We start from the raw sequence: 24,635 nt of genomic DNA on the forward strand, positions 1-24,635 counted from the left end.
GCCGGACTCCCTCCGGGAGGTGCCTCTGGCCAAAGCCTGGCTCCTTAGCATCTATGGCCGGGGCCTGGATCGGAACGCAGGGCGGTGTACTGGCTCTGGGACCCGGCGGTGGACACACCTCCTCAAGGCTGCTCTCCGGCGGCCGCGCGGAGCTCGGGGACAGGGGGAAAAGTTGGGGAGACACAGAGATAGAAAGAGATAGCGAGAGGAAGAGACAGCTACCCAGAGCCCCTGACGGACCGGAGAACCAGAACCAAGGCAGAAGAGGCCGAAAGCGCGGGCTGGGGCTGAGGCGCTGCGCAGGACAGCTTAGTCCCAGGCACAGACGCGTTCAGTCAGGGAGAGGGAGGCCCCTCCCCATCCCTCGGGCCCCCTCGCAGAGCCTGGGGATTTGGGAAGAGGACCAGCCCCTGGCCCACGCCCCGGTGGCCTCTGCCCTGCGGCTACTACCTGCTGGGGGCCGCGGCCCTGGTTCACGCCGGGCGGCTCTCCCAGACTTGCCGCCGCCTCCAGGCCATCTCGGCCTGGTTCGCCCGATCCCTCTGGGTCGCCACGTGGCCCGCTGTAAGGCTCTCCAGCCCGAAGGCTCCGACGGCCGCCGCTCGACGCGTCCAGCTGTAGCGTCTTGTTCTCAACGGCGTCCTCCACGCAGCGGAAAACGCCGCCGAGCTTGGGCCGAACCCGGGGGCTGCCTGCGCCCGGCGTCCCCAGGCCCGCGGGCAGAGGTTCCGCCGGCTCCTGCGGCTGACGTGCGGCCTTGGCGACAGCGGGCGAGGGCCCGCCGGCCCCCCAGCCTCCTGTGGCAGGTGTGCTCGCCGCGCGTGGACCCGGGCCTGGCTCTCCTCGCCTCCGCCCCCTGGCCGCCCTCCTGCCCACCCCCTGCCGGACCAGGAGCCAGCCCGCAAGGGGCTGGCGCTGTCCGCGCAGCGAGTGCTGAACGCGCCGGGCTAGTCCAAGGGCAAGCGTTCCGTCCGAGCGAAGCGCGTGGGTTCCCACCTCCGGCTCAGCCGGCAGGGCGGGCCAGGGCCACATTTCTGGGCCCCGTGGGAGGTCCTACGCCCGGCAAGGAAGCTCTGACTCTGAAATGTTTGGCAAGTGGAGAGGGTCAGGAGGATACACCCAAGAGAGCTGCTCCTGACTGCCCTTAAAGCCAAGTTCAAGGCTTTGGGGTGAGACAGGGCAGAGGGACTCAGCCTGCCCAGGGTCACAGGACGATGCTGTCCGTCTGTCAAGCCCTGTAGAGACTGACTTTTAAGGAAAAGACATCCCAGCCTCTGTTCTGTTAACGCAGCAGGCATTTCAAAATGTAAGTTCAGACAATGAGGGTCACCTCGAGGACACTTGTGCTGGTGCAGCAGGAGCTTTTCTGCAGAGCTAAATCAGCAACTTTCCCACCTCTGGTCCACCTCTGGTTTCCACTCCCCCCAAGGTGGTTGATAAAACAGCCTCTACTTAACTGTGTGAAGTCCAGTGCAAGTGAAATCTGGTGCCCAGTGTTCTTATTCATGGACAGAAATTCTTTTACTTTTCTAAACTTAAGTTTTCTCTTCTGGTTCTCACTTGATAAACAGCTACGGGAGGAAGCCTGCCTGGTGGCTGACCTCAGCCAGCTGCTGCCAGGCACCCGTGATTTCAAAGCCTGTCTTCCAGGTGATTTTCCGTGAGTCAGGATGAGGGGCTGCGGGTAAACACGTCTGGCTCCCCTCCCCAGTGCGCAGGAGGCCCAGTTCCCTTTCTGGTGTGGAACACAGCATCAGAAGTGGCTAGCATAGCCACTATGTCCAGACTTTAATGCTTTGGGAAGAGGGAACTTTGATCCTCTAAGATTTAAAACATTTTTTATTAAAACTGTACAATAATTTACAAATGAGTAAAAATCCTCTGGTATATAGCATAGGAATCACAATACAAAAATATGTGCAAAATTTTGTAGTTGACCACCATACAAACCTATTTTAGGCCTGTGAATACTGTTTAGCACTGAACAGAATATCACATGTTTAGAACGTGGTTAGTAAGGAGCTGCTTCAGAGAACACAGATACTGGCTGGCGTATTGCCATGGTAAAACGAGTCCTAATTCATTGTTGCATATATTTACAATAAAGCTCTTTAAAATACAGTAAACAAATATATGATTTGATACATATATTTACAACTTGGTTTTCCTGAGCCTAAATGTAAATCCTTTACTGTGTTAAAACACACAATCCATCTTAAGGTTTCAGTGATGGGGTGATGGTCCATGTGGATTGATATCTCGATGCCTCCAAACCCACTCCCGGCACACCTTCCTTCTCGACATCCAGTGCGGTATTGACAAGCCATGTAAGGCACGCGGGGTGTCCTGAAGGCTACGGGTTCTGCAAGAGCTGAACACTTTAAGGAAGAGCCACAGTCCTTCAGCAGCTGGACAGACCGTGGACACGTGGAAACGAGGTGCACACACTCACACATCCGTGTCAACCAGGGAGCTGCAATTTACATGGATTTCTAGTGTAGACAAACGAAAACATCTGTGTTGTTCTGGGTATTGTGGACACAATGTGATTGTATTGATAACACATGTCCACGTCTTGGTTACACAATAAACCCTTCTGGCAACTTCTGGTCCGTCCTCTCATTCCATGAGAGAGACTGGCATTGACACACAGACATCCCGTTTGAGGAAGTTGCAGTAACAGAGCCCAGGTACTTTCAGGAAATTCAATGCAGCCCACTGGTTTAGCAGGAAAGGTATACTCTAGGATTTAGAAAAAGCATGTGATTTTAAAACACCTGAATTCTTCAGATGCTCACTGGACTAGCAGGAATCAGTGACAAATGCACCTAACTGCTTTTTGTTTTTCTTTTTTCTTTTTTTTTTTTTGGCAAAAGCCCAGTTCCAAAATGCTAGCATGAATAGAAACAGTGATCTCTGCAGACAAGGGCGGGCATCGCAGCTCCATGTGGGCTTTCGGGAACATGGCAATGGTACAAATGCAGTTTGGTACGTGGAATATTATTTAAAACATTCACTGAGCCATTTTCACTACGTACTTTTACATTTAAGCAACAACTTGGTAAGCACTGGTCCAGATCTTCATGTTTCTCTGCCTTGCAGAGTTTGCCCATTTCCAGATTACAGAGCGATAAGACTGTCTGGCATGTGGTGGACAGCCTATGACGTGCTCCAGACAGATGTCCAACATGCAAAATCACGATGATCCAAATGAACACAGGCGATGTGAATTTGGGTTTCGAGTGCACATCATTAGCTCCTGAATGGCCAGCCCGCTCGGCTGCTACTCCTAGGCAGTAACTGCTGGGGCCGCAACATGTGCCTCCCCATGCGGACTTCCTGGACGCCTGCCTCATACACTCTACCCAGCTCCAATCTGGGAGTTCATCCATAGCTCCGTGGCGGCTTTGATTAGCTCAAGACTATTATTTGCCATTCGGTTCTGAGCACAACGTGTGCCGAGAGCAGGGAGTCATTGGAATGACACAAAACTATGCACGGAGGATGAAACAAGATTTCAGACTCAGTCTGCAAACCCCAGCAGCAGCCTCAGCTAAAGGAGGAGTGGACTCACCCTGTGTCTTGTCCAAGTGAGTAACTGTGGTTTTCATGACCACAGAAAGGACGGAAGTGGGTTAACAGAGCCCAGCAGAAATCCCGCACCCGCTAAAAAGAAGCATATCTGTCTGATCCTGTAAACTTTCTCCAATTTCAGCCTAGGGCATCAAGCCTGGTCTGGGGACAGCCGTGTGCACCAGAGTTGAACACGTCTTCCGACACAAATATAAAATGAATCTGACACTTGCAGACACAGTCGCCCCTCCTTTCCACCCCTGAGAAATGTAGTTTGCTTTCCTTTCATGCTGTGTTGTTTGTTACATTCTCACCTGGCTGCAGGTGTCACCACCCAGCACATCAACCTCCAGGTGCCTCAAAAGAGCTAAAATCTCGTCTCCTGGTTAAGCATGCACGACTGCATACACAGAGACTCACGCACATGCATGCACACACGCGCACACACACACACACCTTGCACCCTCGAGGGTGCGGAGTCGATGGAAGAGCCTCTTCCAACCCGGGAGTCGGGCTGTATCTGGAAGACGTTCCTGGGCTGTGGGTCAGAGCACTCAGCAGGAAGGGAAGTCAGGCTTAAAACGGGCTTCATCGATGTGCTATGTCTTCTCTGAAAAAGAGTGAAGACAAAAAGCTTTATTCTAGCGGGAGCCCTCCGAGGCCCTGTGAGGCAAGGCTCGCAGTGGGGAAGGTCTGGAGAGACGCCCCGGGCAAAGGCGCTGATGGAGTGTGGGCTCTGCACGGGGGTGGTTGGGTTACAGAGGCTCCAGCACCAGCCACGGCGCCTTGTCTTCAGCAGCTGGTGCAGGAGCTGCAAAGGGCTCTTCCTAGAAGAGCTGCAAAGATGAGTGCAGACGTGGCCTCGGGTCTCCCTCGCCACGCCTGGGGCAGCTGTCTACCTGAATACCCAATTTCCATGTCCTCTCGTTACCGAAATGGCGGGCCTCTGCTAGGCACCAATTCTTCCTTATTACCTTTCACATCTTTCCTGCTTGGAACGAGACATGAAGGAGCTGCTCGGGGTCCTCCGCACAAGGACGGGGTGCCCTGCATGAGCTGCAGGGATAGGGGCATCCAAGGCAGGCCCCCTGGGCTCCACATGTTCCTAGTCTAGGAGGTGCTGCAGAGGATTCTTTCGGTTTGGGGTTTCTAACCTACCTTCTAAGCAGGAAGACCCCCCCCCCATGCAGAAGGAAAATGAAACTGGGTGGAGTCACACACACTCACTTCCCCCACAGCACACATCACAGCGGGAATCTCTGAACAATTAGAGCGACACATTGTTCTTTGTCTCTTCAATCGGATTCATATCTAAGTAGGTTCTCCTCCACTCATCCAGTTCCAGGATGTTAGAGATGAAGGGGCCTGTCCAGCCCTTCTGTTTTGCAGACAGAAAAGCTGACACTCCAAGATAAGTGGGACCCCCCCGAGGTCACACTTCCCGGCCAGCCAGAGCCGGGGGCCCTGCCCACCTGCCACCAGCCCTCCCACCCCACGGCACTGCTTCTCTGAGCTAAGACGGTTACTGCCTGTGGTATGAACCTCACACATGCCAACACAGAAAAAATCTGATTGAGAATAAAGTGCAGAACCCGAAAAAGTCACTCCCCAAGTGGAAGGAACAAGACAATGGCATCTGGTGGCCTGTGGTTGCTGGATGCCCTTCCTGAGCCGGTCCTGCCTTACTGCTCACACGCTCGGGTCACTGCCTTTGTCTCCAGAAGGGGGGACTCTCTGCCCTTGTCCGTGAGCACAACACTCTGCACCCACACTCATGCACACATGCACAGAGGCATGGTTCCGCTTTCAGGATTCTGGGCTTCCCAAGTGCCTTCTGCCCCCCAGGGCCACCTCCTCTGGGGGACATGGTGTTTCCCACCCCTCCCTTTTCTGACCATGGGCCCAAATTCTTGATGGTCCCCACAGCCCAAAAACTCCTCCAAGTCGGAGCCATAAAAGCCACAGACAGGTGAGCGTGAGATCACCCAGGGGTGTGACTTTGGTCTTGTGGCCCCACAGGGCTCCTCAGTACCCCACCAAGCCCCTGGCCCAGAGCTAGGGCAGAGCCCCGGGTGCCTCTGTGAGCAGGACTGAGGCGGCTGTCGGTAGGAGGGCCCACTTTGCTTGCAAGGTCAGCCCTTGACTGGCCTCTGGGCCTTGCCTGCGAAGCTCTCCCTGAGCAATAAGTGATAAGTGCTGGTGGACTGACCTCGACAGCTTCTACAGAAGATGTGATATGTGCCACACACCCATTTCCTCCCAAGGGCCTGACATTTTCATGCACAGGGATGGCTGCATTTTTGCTGCTGGGGAAGGGTGTGCTCCGTGTGGTCCCCACGGGAGGTGGAGAGCACAGGAAATGTGCTTATGGATCTCTCCAGACTCTGTCCGAGTCTTTGGGATTACAGATCCAGCTGTATGTCCTGATTACGTCACTGAGATAAATCTTAGCCACAGTACCTCTGTGCGCTGGGTCCCGAGAATCCTGGTGACTCACAGAGAACATGGGTGCTCCTGGAGAACCCCAAACACTCTGCTTCCCGCTTCTGGGAGTGGAGGGAGACCATGCGGCCGTGGGAAGGAGAAGACATGGAGTCTGGCCTCTGTGAGCATATTTGTTCACTTATTTGGCTTTTTATGGGGCAAATGTTTATTTGAGTGTCTTAGGGGCCAGGTACTACTGGAGTGCACACTGGGCCTGCTGAGGATTTCACAGTGAGCAAGCCGGGGATGTCCTCTACCACACACAGCTCCTCGAGAGGCTCACAGGTCACAAGAGAAAAGCCCAGCACACTGATGGGAACACGGACTAGCGTCGTGTGGCCAGAGAGGACAGGGGAGGCACTTGTGGCACATGGTGGGGCTGGTGGGGGTGCCCCCGAGCTGCTCAGAGCCCAGGGGCCAGAGCCTGGTGCACAAGCAATTGCCCTGGGATGGGGGGATGTCCCGACCAGGGCAGGCACCCAGAGTCACAGCCTCGCCCTTCCTTCTGAAGGGAGAGATTATGACAGAATTTTCACGTCGGGCTGCACTAAGAGTCGGTGATAAAATACAGAAATAAGTGGATAACCAAAGTCACGAATAGCTTTCATTGCATAAGTACCCAGATGAGAAGAGAGTGGGGGCACCCGGCCCAACAGACATGAAGACAGCAGAGCCCCGGGGAAGGCTGCAGAGGCGGGACCCCACGGGGGACGCCACTGGTAACACATGGAGTCGTACATATGGATTAGGAAACAGCACTCTGATTAATGTCAAAATAGAGCCCGCGTAACAGGCTCCCGCCATCTGTGTTTGTGCCGGGAATTCCCGCTGGGACCTCCACTGTTGGGAAACAGAAAGCTGTTGGCAAAGGAGAAGATGTCTTCCTGGGGTCGGAGAAGCCCACTGGGATGGGCGCCAACCCAACTCACCATCTGCAGTTAGATGGTGAGCGCCACGGGAAAGCCCAGACCGGCGCCTCACCGGGGCCTCCAGAGAGCACGCAAGACGAGGAAACCGGCCCCACGCAGGGTGGGTGACGGCCAGCTCCACGGGCACCCTGTGACCCAGCCCTTGCTCTCCGCCCCCGCGCCCCACCCCTACTTCCTATGCCGCAGACCCAGGAGAACCCGCACACATACACACAGCGTCAGCTTCGAGGTGAGAAACAGAGCCTTTCCACATAAGCTGTGTGTCTGGGAATGTGTAGCCAAACATTTTCAAACCAGAAAGAAAGAATGGCAAAAGTAACTCGGCTCAGGGCGAAAGTCTTTTTCCCCAAAGCTCTGATTTGGGAGAAACATCAAGAAATAAATGGCCTCGCTCAGACCCAGCTACGCTTCCTGGCTCTCAGCTCCCTGCAGGGCCTTCCCATCAACCACGAACGGTGGCCGGCGGGCGCCAGCGTGGCCGTCAGTTCCTGCCTGCCCTTGCGTCCGCCAGCCTCCTCCCCAGCCGCACAGAGCAGACCCGTGGGGCCCACGCAGAGCGGGGCTGGTCCTTACCCTCGGGGGCCATCCCCACTCACACCACGCCCTGCTCTGGGTCTCCTCCTGTGGCTTTGACTCGGGGGCGGCCTGGTAAGCACCAGAAGGGCAGCGGCCCTGTCACAGAGCGGGTCATAGGTGAGGACGCGGCCCCAGGACTCTTGAATGCTGTGGAGGTTAATTTCATGCATGTCCTTGATGGGCCACCGGTGCTGACATTATCCTGGGTGTGTCTGTGAGGTGCTTCTGGATGAGATCAGCACCTGAATCCGCAGGCTGAGTAAAGCAGACTGCCGCCCCCCACCCCTGTGCAGGTGGGCCTCATCCAATCAGGCGAAGGCCTGACTAGAACAAAAGGGCTGGCTAAGAGGGACACCTGCTGCCTGACGGAGCTGGGACAGCGACCTTTTCCCGCCCTCAGGCTTGGGCTGCAACATGGGCTCTCCTTGGACAGGAATTCACGGCATCGGCTCTCCTGGGTCTCAGACCCGTGGACTCAGGCTGCCTTGGCACCCGAGGCCCTCCTGGGTCCGCAGCCTGCCGAACGCAGGTCTCTGGACTTCTCGGCCTCCGTAACTGTGTGAGCCAGGTTGTCACAATAATCCCTTCTCCAAGAGAGGCTGATGGAGAGAGACATGGACACATCCCGCCGGTTCTGTGGCTCCAGGAACCCTGACCAGGACAACGCATTACCCGCTAACTCCCACACCTTGAGGAGGCCGAGGTGGACAGTGGTCACCTCACCTGGGGTGGCCGCGTGACTCAGGGCAGCAGCAGGACCCAAACCCAGGCCTGCTGGCTCCGAAGCCGCCGCCATATTCCCTGCTGGCGGCTTGCCCCGAACCCCACGCAGATGGTCGCGGCAGGCATGGCTGGCGAGACCACAGACGCTGCTGGAAAGGGGCCAGGAGGCCACTAAATCCCAGAGCGTGTCACAGGATCACTTTAGGAAAATCAAACCGAAGAAGGCGTCGCCCGCAGCCAAGATGGAAAATGGTCTGCTCGCGGCCCAACCCCAGGAGGGGTCAACAGTGCCTGTGCAGGCTCCTCCGGGCTGGAAACTCAGCAGTTCTCAAGGTGGGGCCCACACCCCGTGGCCTCAGCACCTGCTGGACCGCCCAAAGAGCAGACTCGGGGCCGGCCCCTCCCTGGAACGAGGCTCTCCCGGCGTGCGCCGCGGCCGGGGGCATTTTGGTGGACTTGAGTTCCTGCCTCTTCTCCTGTTGGCCTCCCTCTGCCAGGGCTGACAGGGACCCCGGCTCCGCTGACCCCCGAGGACCTTGGCAGTCAGGCAAGCCAGACGAGCTGGCCTAGAGAGGAACGGATGCCGAGCCAGCAGGGATGGATGCTGGGACCAGAGTGGAGACGGGCAGTGAGCCACGCTGGACAGGACACCCCCTTATCTCGGTTGTTGAGGCACTGGCCTGGGACTATTTCTCATCACCCCCCGCCAAGCTTGGCCTACCCTAGGTGTATGGAAGTGGTCCCGAAGCTCGTGGGAGGGGGAGGCAGGGCAGGGAGCACCGCAGTGGGTCCACTGGCTACAGAGCTGAAATCACAGAGGAACCCTGGCAGGTGGGGGGTCCTGGCCTCACCCATGTCCAGACCATCCTGGTCTCCCTCACAGGCCGGGCAAGGCCAGAGGCTCCAGAGGCTCCCACCAGGTCACCCCCTGTCTGTCCACACTGGCTGTTTCTCAGATGGAACCTCCAAAGGTAAGCAAGGCCCCTCGCCTCGCAGGACCAACCTCCCACAGTCCCCAGGACCCTGAGCCCCAGCCCAGTGCCCTGGAGGTGAAGTCTGGCCATGGAGGGGCATGCTGGACAGTGGGCCCATGCCTGTCCAAGCCCCTGGCAGCCTCCACTGAGCTCCCTCCTCCAGAGAGCCAGAGCATCAGCCAGGAGCCAGCAGGGCAGGGGTCCCCCTGGGCAGGGGTGGGGGGCCTGGAGCAGACCAAGCCAAAGGGAGCACTGAGCACGAGAGAGGCCATCCCCGAGCCACCCATCCAGATGAGAATGGGAGGCGAGGTGGGTGTTAGGGGGCAGGAGGTGGGGCCCCTGTGCAGCCAGCCAAAGGAGACAGCAAGGAGAAAGGGGCCCATGCAGGCTGGCCAGCAGAGGCTGCTCCCCTGCTGGAAACAAGTATAGGCTGGCTTGGGAGGCGAGCTTCAGGGCAGTGATCTCTGATCTCCCCCAACACTTGCCATCACAGGGGAGGCATCCCAGCAGGCTGTGTGCGGCCCCACAGCTGGGCAGGTGGGCACCAGTCCCTTAGCAGCAAGCCCACCGCCCACTCTGCTTCTCACCCGCTAAGCCCCTCGTGGCCTCGGCACCTCTATGACTCCTGAGGCCTGGCGCAGAGGGGCCCCACCGGCTGCATCAGCGCTGTGTGTCCTGGTCCTGAAGCCCAGAGCGCCAACGGGGTGTGGCCAGCTGGCGCCACGGCAGGCTGGGCCCTTGCTGACCCAAGGGCGGTGCACCCATAGCCCAAGCCACTGAGTTCTCAGCAGCACCCAGGACATGTGCCTGCAGCCCTGGAGGTCAGGGGACACCAAGTGCAGGGGGACAAGGCGCCACAGTCCCCCAGGGCCGGGCTTCCCCCGTTTACCACGCTCGGCCAGTGGGGAGAGTGGGGCCTGTCCTGTCTGTGGCCCCCCATAAGCCTCTACCCCTGCTTCTCAAGGGAACCACTCCAGTGGGAGGCTATACCTGGGGGTCGTGGTGGGGCTGTAATTCCAAAGGTGGGGACAGGGCAGGAGGCTTCCAGTGCCGTGTTCACGGTGCAGGGACCGGCCAAGGCTGGCACCGACAGCACCACCCGCCTTCCAACCACCTGAGCACGTGGGCCCTCCCAGATCCACATCAGCCCAGAAGTCACCAGGGCCATGCCCTCCAGGTACGGCCGGAGAGCGCCAAGAAGCCAGCCTAGTCCCACTTGCCCGTTGTCCTCACACATGGACCACACAAAGTCCACATGCACAGTCCCCCTGGTTGGTGTGGGTATAGAAGCCACTGCCCGGGCTCCTAGGTCTCTGCCTGACCACACACACGCCCAACTGCACAGATGTACACACACACCCCACACAGCCCACAGACACTGCACACAGTGGGTACACTGCGCGCACACAGTGCACAGGCTCACACCTGTGCACAAACTTCCTGCCTCGTTCTGCATCGGTTCTCGGTTTTGTTTCCAATCAAGGTTATAAGCCCCTGCTCCCACAGCCCTGGAAGGGGACATCCACCTACCCTGACACCGACCTCTCTAATAATGGCATCTGTTATTAATGGCCTCATGGTCATTCCAGTGAAAAGATCCATTTGCTTTCACTGAGATGGTAACATTCTGGATGACTAGACAGCTGGCCGCAGGCCATGAGCCGATGGCTGGGAAGAATGGACGAGGCGACAGAGCAGGGGGAAGGGAAGCCGCTGGCTGCAAGCCAGCTCTTCAATCTTCGGTCTGCCTGAGATTGTGAGCGAATCTAGTAATGTCAGAGAAAACCTTACACAACAAAGTAAAAACAGGGGATTCTGAGCAAAGAACAAAAATAAATTGGTCTGAACCCAACATGAACCAGAAGAGAATTTGGCAGTGCGTCCTCAGGCTGAGCATTTGGATTCCGATGACCCAGCATCTTGACTCCTAGGTGGACACCCAGAAGAATCTCCCACATCAGTGAGCTCCACAAAAGCAAGCCCCAAGCGTCCAGCAGGAAGTCCCAGGAAGAAGTCATAAACACCGACAAATAGGCACCCGCCAATCACTAGTGAATCTTAGCACGAGGATAGTAAGTGCAAAATGTGTCCAAAATTACAGAAAGCATGATGCCTCCCTTTATAATGACTTACAAGACAATAAAAATTCTATCTTTTAGAAACACAGGTGTCTGGTACAAAGCTCAGCATAGGGGTGCTGCTCCACGGCCCAGACGGCAGTTACCTCACGGGAAGGGGGCAGGGGATGAAACCAGTTACCCACAGATGTTACAAAGAACAGACTACCTGCTGGGCCATTCCAGGACCAGGGGCAAGAGTGTGGCATGAGCCAGTCTTGGGACTAGCACAATTCTGCACACCAGCAGTGACCTTCAACCTAGCTCATTCTGACACACAAATGTGGCCACACCGTGGCTGCCCATGTGGGAGGCTGCACAGGCTTGTCCCCTGCCATCGGACAGGTACATGTCTGACCGTGGGCTCTGATTTCCACCTGGGGTAGAAGTCCGGGCTGACAAAGCTCCCTGGCAGGTGCTGAGGCAGGGCCCTTTGGTGCCTAGTACTAGTCTGAGGGGCTCTACCCCTCAAGAAAATGTCATTGGGTTATCGTGGAAGAATTATAGCTATAGACAGATATTTTTAAATGCAATTTCCTGTTCTATATGCACACAATGGTCATTAACTATGGATGGACTGTGGAAGAGAGCAGCTTCTCCCTGCATTTCAAGACCAACCACGTGGCCATCCTTTGTGGCCCACCTGGGATGCCGCACGGCACACGCAATCCGCGACCAGGCTTGGAGGCCTGCAGCTGCCAGCAGGCAGCCGTAAATCTGCTGACAGTTAATGTCACACATGTCGGGCCTGCAGACCTGGAGTGGGGCAGGTGTGGCCCTGAAATCTGGCCTCAGCCCCAGGAACCAGTGGGGACCAGGCTGAGGGGCACGGCCAGCACGGGGGGGCACCAGCAGGCAGTGGCCCTGTCCCCCGGAGCTGGGGAGGACACTCCAGCCAGGCCGGGACTTGGACCAGCCAAGCAGACAGATTTTAACCAAAAGGGGAAGAGCTCTTCACAAAGGGGTGGACAGAGCAAGGGATGGATGACTGCAGGCAAAACACGTGCTTTGACCCAGACCATGCCCCGTGTGTCAAAATGGACTCGGAACCAGTCTTGGATATAAGTGCCAGACATCAAGCCGTGTGATTCTAGAAGGAAACATGGGAGAAAACACTTGTGATTTGAATCAAGCAAAGTTTTCTTAGGTCGAACACTAAGGGGTTGGCTGGGGGTGAGGTGGCTGCAGGGTGTGGGTGGGGTGAATGCAGGGGTGACTGTAGGGGTGGGGTGATGGCAGGGGCGGAGTGACCACAGGGGTGACTGCAGGGTGAAGGTTGGGTGGCTGCAGGGGTGGGGGTGGGATGATTGTGGGGGTGGAGTGACTGCAGGGGTGGGGGTGGAGTGATCGCAGGGGTGACTGCAGGGGCGGGGGTGGGGTGATTGTGGGGGTGGAGTGACTGCAGGGGGCACAAGACAGAGCTGAGGCTGGTGGCACTGTCTTGTATCAGCACTGTGGTGGGCGCACGCATGTGCCAAAGCCCAGAGAACTGTCCAGCATGGACAATGAACCTTACTGAGTGTAAATAAAACAAAAGTCAGTATGTGGGGAAGCGGAACAGGAACGCAAAAGCTGAGACAAATGGAGAGCACAGCCACACTGGAGAGGTGGGGAAGGAGAGAGCTGAGCTAAGTCTGGAAATACTGTTGGAAAACAGTAATTGTCTGGATGCCACAGGCTGTAAAGGACTGTGCACAGCGTCCGTCACCCTAGTTGGCAGATGTTTCCCACAGGGTGTATGGTAAGCAACTGTGAAGCTGCTCCATGTGTACACTGGGGCTGAGCATGTGAGGACATGCAGTGTATAAAGTGGGAGCCAAAGAAAGGAATTACAGATAATAGTGGGGGGGCTGGAATGGAACTTGACTTGTTGGCCTGGAATTGGAGGTATCATTATGAACTCACAGTTTATAACAGACGAATGATAGATGATCAATCGATAGATAGATGGATAGATAGACGAACAGACAAATGGATGGATGGATAGAAGATGGACAGATGGATGGATGGATGATGGACAGATGGATGGATGGATGGACAGATTGGACAGATGGATGGATGGATGGATGAATGGATGATAGACAGATGGATGGGTGGATGGATAAATGGACAGATGGATGATAGACGGATGGACGGATGGATGGACGGATGGATGATGGATGGATAGATGGATAGATGATGAACGGATGGATGGATGGACAGATGATGGATGGATGGACGGATGGATAGATGATGGAGTGATGGACGGATGGACAGATGATGGATGGATGGATGGACAGATGATGGATGGACAGATGGATAGATGATGGAGGGATGGATGGATGGATAGATGATGGATGGATGGATGGATAGATAGATGATAGATAGATGGACGGATGGATGGATGATAGATGGATGGATGCAGAAATACGCACAGGTATGTGCATGAATACTCCCATGCTCCTCCCCTAGGATGGCCTAGAGATAATGCTGCTCCCCCACCCCAGGCAAGAGCACACCCAGCACCCAGCGAAGTTGGTCCCTAAACACCATCCCGCAACTGGAGGAAGGTGCTCCTTGGGGCAGGGACATTACAAGCCCGTCCTGGGGTGGCAGAAAGTAGGAACGAGCTCACTCAGCAGACGGGATGTCAAGGGGACACAGGAGTCATGCAAATGCACGCTCAGTGGCTCAGGCTGGAACAACCTGCCAGGAAAGCAATTAGTGATGGTGTTGGGTTGTAACCCACAGAATAAATTAAATATGCCCGAGTCTGCACTGACATGAATAACTGGATAAAGAAAGGAATGGAAGGACATGGGTGGGTTTTCTTCAGAGAATGGAATAAAACAGCAGCGATGGGGGCCCAGGAAATCCCGTTAGGGCCCCGCAGTCACCACGGCCGCAGGAAGGCTGCTGCTGACAGGCACCAACCTCAGTGCGCAGAAGCAGGACATCTGTGGCCTCAGGGGCCCCTCCCCACGTATTTACTAGTTAGGACACCGGAGAGCGCAGAGCCCGGCAGGTGCTGCCGTCACCGGTGATAGAATGCACGGATGCGCTGTCACTCGCGCGGCGCCTGGGGCTGCCCCGGCCATCAGAGAAAGAGTTAAGCCCAGGGCCACCGCACACGGGACATCAGGCTGTCAGAGCTCCTGTTTCTGCCATGTGATGGGCCAGCCTGGTGCCACTGTTTCAGACACTTTTTCCTACTTTGGCGAGTGTTCGAGAACGCTCTCCCTCACCCCTGGGCAGCTGGGTGGAGGGGAGGCGTGCTTCCCCCTGGGCTCCATGCCTGCACACCCCTAGGGGTGCCTGACCCCCACGAGGGGTCTGCTGTGCAGTGTGTCTGGTGCTGCCGCCGCTCCCCACCAGCCCTGAGCTGAGGCTGCCCCACTGTGAGCATCCTGGGAGCCCTGTCCAGGCTCCGAGGCCACTGAGGGGCAGCCCAAAGGCTCCCCAGGGAAGCTGTGTCTGCCCAGGATCTGCTCCCTGAGTCCCTGCTTTCCTGGCCCTGGGCCCCCCAACAGGGGGGGACCTGCTCACAGCTCCAGGGGCATCGAGCAGCCCTGGGTGGGGTCCCCCATCGCCAGCCTGAAGATGCAGAGGTGCAAACTGCTCAGCCTCCAGCAGCACCTCACCAGGCCCCACATAAGCACCCTCACTCAGGAGACTCTGCTGGAAATGGACGCCTCAGCCCTGGAGTGCCCCTTCTGGGCCTGATCCTCCTGCGGCCTCCTAGCCCTGGGGGGCAGGGTCGGGGGATGGGCAGGGAGAGGAGGTGAGGGGCCAGGAGGCCAAGCTCATGACTGTGCCTTGAAGGGGACGGCAGCCTGGGGGCCGCGGCTTAGGAGCAGAAGGAGGATTGTTCTGCAGGGTAAAGGAGGAAGCTTCTCTTTTTCAAAGTTTCGGGGAGTGGAGGTGGGCAGGGCTGGCCAATAGACCCCACAGGGGCTGGAGCACATTAGGACAGTTCTCTACTGTGGGGAGATGAGACCACCCTCGAACCTTGAAGCACAGGGACATCCCCACAGCACATGCTCAGGGGCCTGGGGGAAGTGTCCTGGGTCTGGACCAGGAGGTCCACACAGGGTCAGCACATGAGGGCCCCTGAAGAGTCCACATAGGGATGCCCGTCAGGGAGCAGACTCTGGTCCAGGGGTGGTGGTGGGAAGTGAGCCTGGACAGACACCGAGGGCTCCACTGCAGGGCAGGTCCCAGCAAACTGAACTTACACCTCCACGGGGACCACACTGGACTAAGCAGGATCAGATGAGGCCAGAAGGAGGTGCGTCCATGCCCCACGAGGGCCCCAAACAGCGGGGAGGGGAAATGTGGTCTCCCATGGACAGATGGGGGCACTTACCTGCTTGCCACCTGGACGTCGGGCTCCCTTCTTGTAGCTGCAGGACCACAGGTGTGTGGCTGCCCTCACATGGGCACTGCCCTTGAGGGCAAAAGACGGAGCCCTGCACTGGGCAAGCTCCAGCCCCATTCTGCTCGCCTGAAGCCCATGGCCTCTGGGCAGGGGGTGAGGGGCTGCTCCAGGTGCCCAGGGCCTCTGCAGTGCCTGGGCTCTGCGCTCCAGGAAAGCCAGGCCCCTCTCCAGTGGCTTGCGGCACACTCTCTCGTCCCACCTCCCACTGTCATGGTCCTCAGTCTCGGTTCAGTTCCGCCGTGTTCCTCCACGTGGGTCAGGGTGGCCTAGAAGGCGAGGTTGATGGCACGGTGCGTGCGGCCCCCACACCAGCGCCCAAGGCAACAGAATCTTAAAACCAGGCAAAGGTGTGCTGGCCAGAGGTGCGCAGGACCCCAAGTGAGGGGGTCCTCATGGGCCACCTGAGGGGTCAGGGGAGCCGTCCTCGGAACATCCCCCACGACCCATCTGGGCTTCCCTGAATGAGGATCACCTCTGTGGTCACAGGCTTCACTGTGTCCTTTTGTGGGCTGCCTGTGTTCTTCCTGATCGGTTCATCCGAGATGTGTGCTGCGCGACTGAGGGCCCACGAGGTGGGAGTGTAGGGCTGTGGATGCTCCTGCACAGAAGCAGCTCTTTGCACCTGCTCAGCAGGGAACTTGTGCATCCCTGTCACCGGGATCGGGAGGCTGCGTCCCAAGGAGGGACCCCAGGGTCCAGCAGCCAAGACCAAGCCTCTTCCAGAGGAGCCCCAGTCAAAAACGAGTTTTAATTCTGGCTCATCAGAGTGGACAGCTGCCCGCTCAGAGGTGCTCAAAGCCCCCCTTTCTCCCTCTTCCTCGATGGGACGGGGTCCCCAGAGACCAGATCCTCTCGGGGCTTCAGGGACTGGACGGGGCATCTTGTTTTGCCGCCCAGGCACCCACTGCTCTCGGGTCCAGCTGGAGGAAAGGGGTCTGGCTCCTCTGGGGGCTGGAAGAAACAAGATTCAGGACACAGGTCAGGGAGGCTTCTCTGGAGAGGAAGGGGCTGGAGGGAGGGGGAGGGGGTGGGGGTGGGGTCAGGGAGAGGGAGAGGATGCCGCTGCCCCGAGGGGAGCCTCCTGCACACCCTCGGAAGGGCGCGGCATGGGCTGAGCGGGATGGCGAGGCCAGCGCTGCTGGTCCTCTCATCTTATGTCGGAAGGAAGCAGTGGTCAGGCCTTTGCATGTGGCCCTGGTCTAAAGCCTCAGTAATGGCACCACGGCTGCGCATGACTGATTTCACGCCTGTGAATGAGACCCGCGTGTCACGGAAGCCCGGGCACTTCCGGGCGAGTCTGCAGTGTAAGCCCAGCTTGTCCTCGGCGCCAGTGTTAAAGGACAAGGAACGCGAGAGGGCCGTGCTCTCCAGGACAAGGAACGCGAGAGGGCCGTGCTCTCCAGCGCTGCTTCCTGCCGAGGCCACAGAAGCAGGGAAGCAGAGCGCGTGCGCGGCGCCGCCGGCGTAGGCGCCACGAAGGGTTCCCCCGCGCTCCTCCCCGCTCAAGAGGGGCAAGCGCCCTCAAGCCCTCCGACCGACCCCTGAATCCTGGCCCTGGATTTGGATCGGCCCTCTGCACACGCCGTGGGCTTCCGACAGCACGCGGGCGGCTCGAGCGCAGGGGGCCCCGCTGGCCCCTGGGGGGCGCGGCGCCAGCCGATGAAATACTCACCGTGTCGGGGCCAGGCGAGCTATGACCACAGAATGAACGCTAAGGAGAAAAATAAGAACAAAAATAGAAACTGAAAAGGGACGGGGAGGGCAGAGACATGGAGGGAAGAGAGAGAAAAAGAGTTTGTACAGCTCTGGCAAGAAAGGACCTGGTCGCAGACACAACAAGACGCGCCTCCAGCAGGCACGGGCGTGGACGTGGCGGGCGCGCGACCCCCGGGGCGTGAAGACAGTGCTGCCCGCGCACCCACACGCACGCGCGTCCGCCCGCCGCCAACGTGGAGCTGACGCTCCGGACCCGCGCGGGCGGAGGATGAGGCTGGGGTCTTGTGGAAAGACCTTCCGAGGGCCGGGCAAACCCAGAGCCCCGACAAGGCGTCGGTCCCGGTCCCACGGTAGGTGGGAAAGAGCCAGCAGCCTGCACAGATGCCACACGGACGCCTCCCGCGGCATTGGGAGGGCGGGGGCGGGGGGGCAGCCAACTCTGCAGCGGCATAGCCACGGGAAAGGAATTCACACCCGGCGGTTAAAATCCAAGTGTTTCATACGCACAATGCTCTCCCGTGAAGATGCAAAGGGAAACAGACGTTTATTTGCGGGGGAGAGACCGCCGCCGCGCGGTCCTGAGGCTGGACCCTGCGCACAGCGCCCCTGCCCCTCCGGGCCTGTTCCCCATGGTCAGCGTCCACAGGGCAGCAAATTCTATTTGCAGGAACGCCTCCCTGCTTCCCACCCTGCGCGGTTCTAGGGCCCGCTCACGGGCACTCAGGGCATGACGACCACTGGGCAGATGACAGTAAAGGGTCCAGGGAAGGGGCAGGTGTTGTCACTGAGGAGCAGGGGTGGGTGGGGTGTGGCAAGCGGCCACTGGGAAGGGCCACTCTCTCCTGCGGCCTCTTCCTGGGATGGAGGCTGTGCCCCCCCGCGGGGCTCCCGAGCAAGCAGCAGCCTCCTGCTCTTTCCAGAAGAGACAAGGCCGGGAGGTGGCCCCACTGGCCGCTTCACTCAGCACCCAGTGGGGAGCTGGTCATTTGGCGAGATCCACCCCAAGAACCGAACATCAGCGTGACCATGGAGATATGAAAATATCCCTAAATCACAGAGAAAGAACAGCCCCCAAACTAAGCAAACACCACAGGAAGAGTGTTCCCTCTGGGCACACTCTGGGCACACTCTGGGCACCTTGATTTAGGGAGGGCCTAATCGGGCTGAGCGGACAGAGCCCCGGTGACTCCATGCCTGGAAGGGCTGGGGGTCTGGGAAAAGAGCCAGCTGGTCCGCCCCAGGCCCCAAACTTCCTGCACGCCAGCACCTGAGTATCCTAACCCCAAAGCAGGTGCATTAAGGCCCAGAAACCAGAGACTGGTGTTGGACAGATGACCTGCTTTCAAGAGGAAAATCTGGCCTTTCCCGAACTTGACTTTTAGACCAACCGCTTGGTGAACATGGAGGAATACCATATGTCAGCAAGGACCACCAGCCCTACAAGGACCCTAGGTCGACGGCCCAGTTCCCACTGCTACAGCCAGGGAAACTGAGTCCGAGAGAGACGTGGCCCCTGTGAGGCGGCTCGGCTTCCTGTTCACCATCGCCCCACGCCCCAGAGCACACTAACTGGCACCACTCCCCATGAACAAAACAGACCCCAAAACGCGCATGTATGTTACCTTTTCCTCCAGTTCCTTTATTTGCCTCTTCTGACCTTCTATTCTTTCTTCTAACTCTTTAATTCTCTGCAATGTTAAAGGAGGAAAATCTTCACTCATCGGAGTATTTGGGAACCAAGGTGTTCGTTCATTTACGTGTTGGACAAGTCATAGAGCCACTGCCAGCCGGCACCAGGAGTGAGTGACCGGGAGCCTGGCTGTCCTCTCTCTGTGACTGCTCACCCCTCGGCATCCGTGGCCAAGCAGGATGGCAGCTTGGCTTTCCTCAGTTTCCCTGGCAGACACAGCCTTCCTCAGTCGTCTGCTCTGCTCCTCCCGCCCCTACAACTTCAGATCATAAACCGTGTGCTGGAAACCCCAGGAATCGATTCACACCCTTCCCAGACGGCACCAGCAGCAGCGTGAAGGGCCACCACAAGTCACAAAGCCGCCCCAGGGAGGACTCCCTTGCAAAGGTGATGCCGTGCTTGAAGCCCTAGTGTTCACAGTGGTAGACCAGGCCCATGAGATGCAAATTTGTGCATCCTCACTGGACTGGGATGCCTGGACCCTGGAAGCAGCCGAGCTCTGGCCACAGCCTGTCTAATGGGAAGGACGGGCCCACAGGTACGGTCCTCACAGTGGCCACCCTGAATCTCGCAGCAAGTGTCCTGGCAGCCGACTGATGCTCTGATCAGACGTTACCCAAACATTCACAGTAAAGCCTGGGTCACTAATTTTTCTGACTTTGCAAGTGGAGCCTTTGTATTTGGGGTGTTCTGAGCACAGAACGCATCCATAAAGGCCCCTTCCGGGCCCCATGGGCATACACGGGAACAGAGGCTGTCTAATGCCCGGTCCCTCACCTGCTGCTAGAAGTGGACCAGCTGGATTAGCCTGAGGTCCTAAAGTGCCCAAGGTCAGGAAAAGGCCAGGGGCTGCTCCCCAGCCCACGAGCTGCCCAGACCACACCTTCACCACGTCCTTACAATTGAAGGAGGAGACATCTTAGAGACCTTGCAGTCAGGAGACCCAAGAGAGGGCATGCGTCACCCCGAGGCTGGTCTGATGGGGCAGGCAGTGTGGCACAAGGGCCTGCCATGGGAGGGTGTGGCCACCAGAGATGTGGCTACCACGGGAGGGTGTGCCCGTGGGACTCTGCAGATGAAGCACCCGGCCCCCTCTTCGGCCCCCCCCCCGCCGACCCCCCGTGCACCTGCTGTGCCAGCTGCAGCCCCCTCTTCAGCCCCCCTGACCCCCCGTGCACCTGCTGTGCCAGCTGCAGCAGCTCCATGCGCTCCCGTAGGATCTGGGCATCCCGTTCCCGCAGCTCGCTCATGACCTGGCGCTTCCACTGCTCCACGGCCACCTTGAGCTTCTCACGCTCCTCCTCCGACAGGATCTCGGCCACTTTGGCCCCGGCCTCCTGCTGCAGGGCGTCGTACAGCATGGCCTCCAGCTCCAGGATGTGCTGGGGCGGGAGGGGACACGTTAGTCTGGCCTGCCGGTCAAAGGGAGCCCCGTGATCCCTTGAGGTGACAGCGCCTCCAAGCCACCCCACAGAGGGGCCTGTTTCCTCCTCGACTGGCTTACGTGACCTGTAGCGTGGAAACCCAGTGCAGGAGTCGTTATGACAAGAGCATTCACTTCTACACGGGTTTTGACGTGTGCAATAAAACTTCGGAGGTAGAGTCTTAGCTCACGCTAACGTCTGGAAAACGGGTAAGCAGATATTCGAGACGAGAGTAGGGGGACAGCTCCGAGGAGCCGGAGGACTGGACGCTGAGGGAAGGCCTCTTCCTTGGCTCATGGCCTTCCTCAAACCCTGGGTTTACGAGCCCCAAAGAAGGAAGAGGGGCAGTGCTCACAGGGGTTTCTCTGATGTAAGGACAGAAGTGGGGGAGGTCCTTGACTTTCAGCCTCTCCCCGGGGAGGCCGGGCCACTCTGTGGTCCTCAGTGCCACGTGTGGTGGGTCAGTCGTGTACCCAAGAGATACGTTCAGGTCCTGATCCCTGGAGCTCATGAATGTGGCCTTATTTAGAACTAGGGTCTCTGCAGCTACCCTCACGTTAGGATGGAATCATACTGGATGGAGAAGGCATCCAGCAATCCAGAGACTCGTGTCCTTACAAGGAGAGGGGGCTTGGAGGCAGTCACAGAAGCCATGGGGGAGAAGCCATGTGAAGAGGGAGGCAGAGGCTGGGGGACACCTGGAGCCGCCAGGAGCTGGAGGGGGCAGGAAGGACCCTCCCTGGGGCCTCAGAGGGAGCGCGTCCCTGCTGACACCTGGTTTTAGCCTGACCTGCTGGGCTCTGGGTGCCCCTTTCTCTCAGCTGCTCCCTGCTGTCTCGGACACGGCCTCACCTTCGCTGGCAGCCAGGCCCCATGTGCTTGCTGAGCTCACCTCCCGGCTTCATCACCTCCATTCTCCAGATGATGAATCCTGAGAACTCCTGTACCCCTGTGCCTGGTGTGCCCCGCCCAGCCCAGGTTAGGACCCCACGCCCGCAGAGCTGTCCAGTGCCCGCCCCTTCCCTGAGGCAACTGCTCTCCCGGCCCCAGGTCGGGAGATAAGTGGGCTCCTGCAACGTGCACGGGGTCCCGCGGGGGACAGCTGGGGTCCAGACCCTGCAGGGGGCTCCAGAGTTCAGGCCTCACGCCGCTCCTGAGGGCTCGGACACAGAGAACCCCTCATGCCGCTGGTCCCCAAACACGTGCTGCCCCACAGCTAGGGGCCACGGCGCTTGCCACAGATCTCAGGGGAATGACTTGTAGTCCCTAGGTCCCCTCCATGAGAACACCTGAGAGAAGCCGAGAAGCTGACCGGCTGAGTGCGAGCCAGGCCCTGGGACCCCCCCCCCAGGCTGGGGCTGAAGCTGAGGCTGATGTGGGAGAAGGCCGAACAGGGGCCGCGGGCGCTGGCAGGGCCCTGGGGACAAGGAGAGAGCCGCATGGGGCGTGGGGCTCACCCCTCTGCCGCCTTCCAGAAATCCAGCGCCAACCAAAGCAAAATGACCCCTTTGCGGCAGCTCAGCAGACAAAATGCATACCTTGTTATAAATTCCTAAGGACTTACCAACTGGATCTGTAATACTTTTAAAACTTTTTCCTCCAGAGATTTTCCTGATGCAATCTTTGAAAAAACCAAATTCCTAAACTACAGAAACCCATCCTCCCATCAAAAATGTAATCTCTTCAGAAATGAAGGGTCTTTTTTTCAGGCAAAATGATTATGAAAAGTCCTTTCAGCTTTAGTAGACATTTTAGGGAATGAAAACAAACCCTTTGGACCTCACATTTTATTGTTCTTGACAGTCACAAAATAAACTGTCCCCAGCTGTCACCACCCACTCACTCCACATCAGCCACTTCTTAGAGCAGAGGCGCTTAGGCGGTTAAGATAAGCTCAAGCATTTAAAAATAAATAAAATGCAGTTGGGGTGTGTGGGGGCTGCTTACTGCTAGCATCACAAAGGCTTCGCACAAAGCTGGAAACGAGAGGTGCAGTGACCTTCTCCCCGACCTGAGCACCAGCCACAGGCCCCCTCTAGGGTACCAGCAACTTCCCGAGAGTGGCCACCATGCAGCAGGGACCAGCGTTTCCCCTTCGAAACCCCCACCATCACCTTGAGACCACAGAGCAGGGAGGGTGTGAAGCCGGGGCAGGGGTCTGCAGCCCTGTAGCCCCCCGAGGGCACCCTGCTCTCTGAGACGCAGGTGCACGTGTGTGTGCACGCGTGTGTGATATTCAGCCCTCTCTGACACCCCGCACACTGACCCGTCTTTTCGACACTGACACCACATATTCCTGAACCGTATCCTGAGGAATGCCCGGGGCCTTGGGATGAGCTGTCCCTCCGTGCACGTGTCTGGGATGCAGGACCAGAGCACAGGGAGCAGCGGTGGGGGGCTCAGGGCTGTCCAGCTGCCCCCCAAATACCGCGAGCATCCTTCCCACCCAGCACTGTGGACTGCAAACAGGGATCTTGGCCCATATTTCTGGGAAGTTCCATCAGTGCCTGTTCGGCTCTCCAAGGCCACTGCCCTCCACCACCTCCTCTATGGCTGCTCACACTGGTGGTGAGTGGGCCACCGGCACCACCACCATCACCCAGGAGAGGAAGCCCACCCTCAGCTTGGGCAGAAGCTCTGCCCGGCCCCACGGGGCCCTTATGGGGTTAACGGAAACCACGCTGTCAGCTTCCAGGCTGGGCAGGACCCGCTGGTGCCCTACGTGCTCTCTGCACAACTACCTCGCTCTCCTAACACTCCAGAAGGCGGGCACTCAGACCTCTGCTTATCATGTGGGACGTCCCTGGTCTCAGGTGTCCAGCTAGTGGGAGGGTCCGTTCCCAACCCCTCGCCTCACAAGGGCCCCTGGACAGCCTTCCCTGAGCTGGCGCCGTGACTCGCTCTGAGTCTAAGGACTGGCAGTCCAGGCGGACACAAAGGCAGGCCTGGAAGCACCGTGCCGGGAGGTGGCATGGACTCAGGGTGTAACTGACTGCCGGGAGAGTGTGGGCGTCCCACCTCCGGGAAGCCCCCCGTGGTGCGCCTCGGCTGGACTAATCTGAGCAGCAAGGATGTGGTACCCGATCTGGATTCACCTCTTGAAACAAAGCAGCCCGAAGCTCCAGAGATTTCTCCTTGTCAAACCAGTGTCAGTGAGGACTGTGTCACCGTGGTGGAGACATGTCCACAAGGACTCCCCGATCTCCGTGTTAACCCCAAGTGGGGACCCCCACGTTTATCAGCGGAGGCAAGTGCTCCCCACGGCCGGGCAGATGTACAGGCCGATACAATGTCCATTCCTCAGAGTAGCAGGTGCACTCTCACAGGAAGTCCCAGAGACTGTTTCTTACAAACATTCAACCGTGCTCAATTAATTTATAAATGTGTTATGTGTCAATGAAGCCCATTTTCTCAGCTCATTTTAAAACATCCATTTGAGTTTTGCATTCACGGGGTGAAGTGTTTGCTGCCGGACCAGTAAGGCATCCCTGGACCTCACTGACCAGGAGGGAGCAGTGCAGAGACTGGCCCCACGGTGGTCACACTGGACCCAGACCCCGAGAGACACCACACAGCATGTGAACGCTTTCCCCATTTCTACCTGAAATCTGCATGCTCCCCCTGTCGGTTTCTCTTACCTTGTGAGCCTGGTCCAAGGCCTGCTTCCTGTAATCCAGCTCCTCATCCAGGTAGCCCTTCTGCTTACTGAACAGCTCCTGAAACACAAAAGGACCCGTGTCTCAGCCTCGGGCATCCACCTGCTGATGCCGTGCCGCAGACACAAAGCAAGACACCCACCAACCTTCTCACTTTCTAGGTCAACCATCCTCCGATGCAGGGCCGACTCTGTTTCTTCAATCTGCTGGAGCCACTGGGCACAAACCGAAAGAGCAGGTGACGGTGACCTTTTGGGTGGCCACACAGGCACCAAAGCCATCCCACCCTCCCCCAGGCGCCATGGACAGCCTGAGAGTGGGGACGGGGTTGGCACTGTGAGCCCTGAGAGTGGGGA

The 24,635-nt window shown here is 58.0% G+C and overlaps 1 protein-coding gene across 1 annotated transcript in view; it reads right to left on the minus strand.

Moving 5' to 3' along the window:
- Nucleotides 1-2,901: 2,901 nt before the first annotated feature.
- Nucleotides 2,902-24,635, minus strand: part of JAKMIP3 (Janus kinase and microtubule interacting protein 3) — a 117,498-nt gene continuing 95,764 nt past the window's right edge. The window contains exons 16-22 of the mRNA XM_073884722.1: nucleotides 24,426-24,494; nucleotides 24,262-24,339; nucleotides 20,378-20,581; nucleotides 19,132-19,197; nucleotides 17,466-17,504; nucleotides 15,722-16,744; nucleotides 2,902-4,183 (exon numbers count right to left, since the gene is read on the minus strand). Of these exons, the coding sequence (XP_073740823.1) occupies nucleotides 16,586-16,744; nucleotides 17,466-17,504; nucleotides 19,132-19,197; nucleotides 20,378-20,581; nucleotides 24,262-24,339; nucleotides 24,426-24,494 (615 nt within the window). The 3' untranslated portion in view covers nucleotides 2,902-4,183; nucleotides 15,722-16,585. The remainder of the gene's footprint in view (nucleotides 4,184-15,721; nucleotides 16,745-17,465; nucleotides 17,505-19,131; nucleotides 19,198-20,377; nucleotides 20,582-24,261; nucleotides 24,340-24,425; nucleotides 24,495-24,635) is intronic.

Source organism: Callorhinus ursinus, unplaced genomic scaffold (assembly GCF_003265705.2).
Source record: "Callorhinus ursinus isolate GAN/ISIS: 27379988/994484 unplaced genomic scaffold, GSC_fseal_2.0 scaffold58, whole genome shotgun sequence".
Classification (NCBI taxonomy): Eukaryota; Metazoa; Chordata; class Mammalia; order Carnivora; family Otariidae; genus Callorhinus; species Callorhinus ursinus.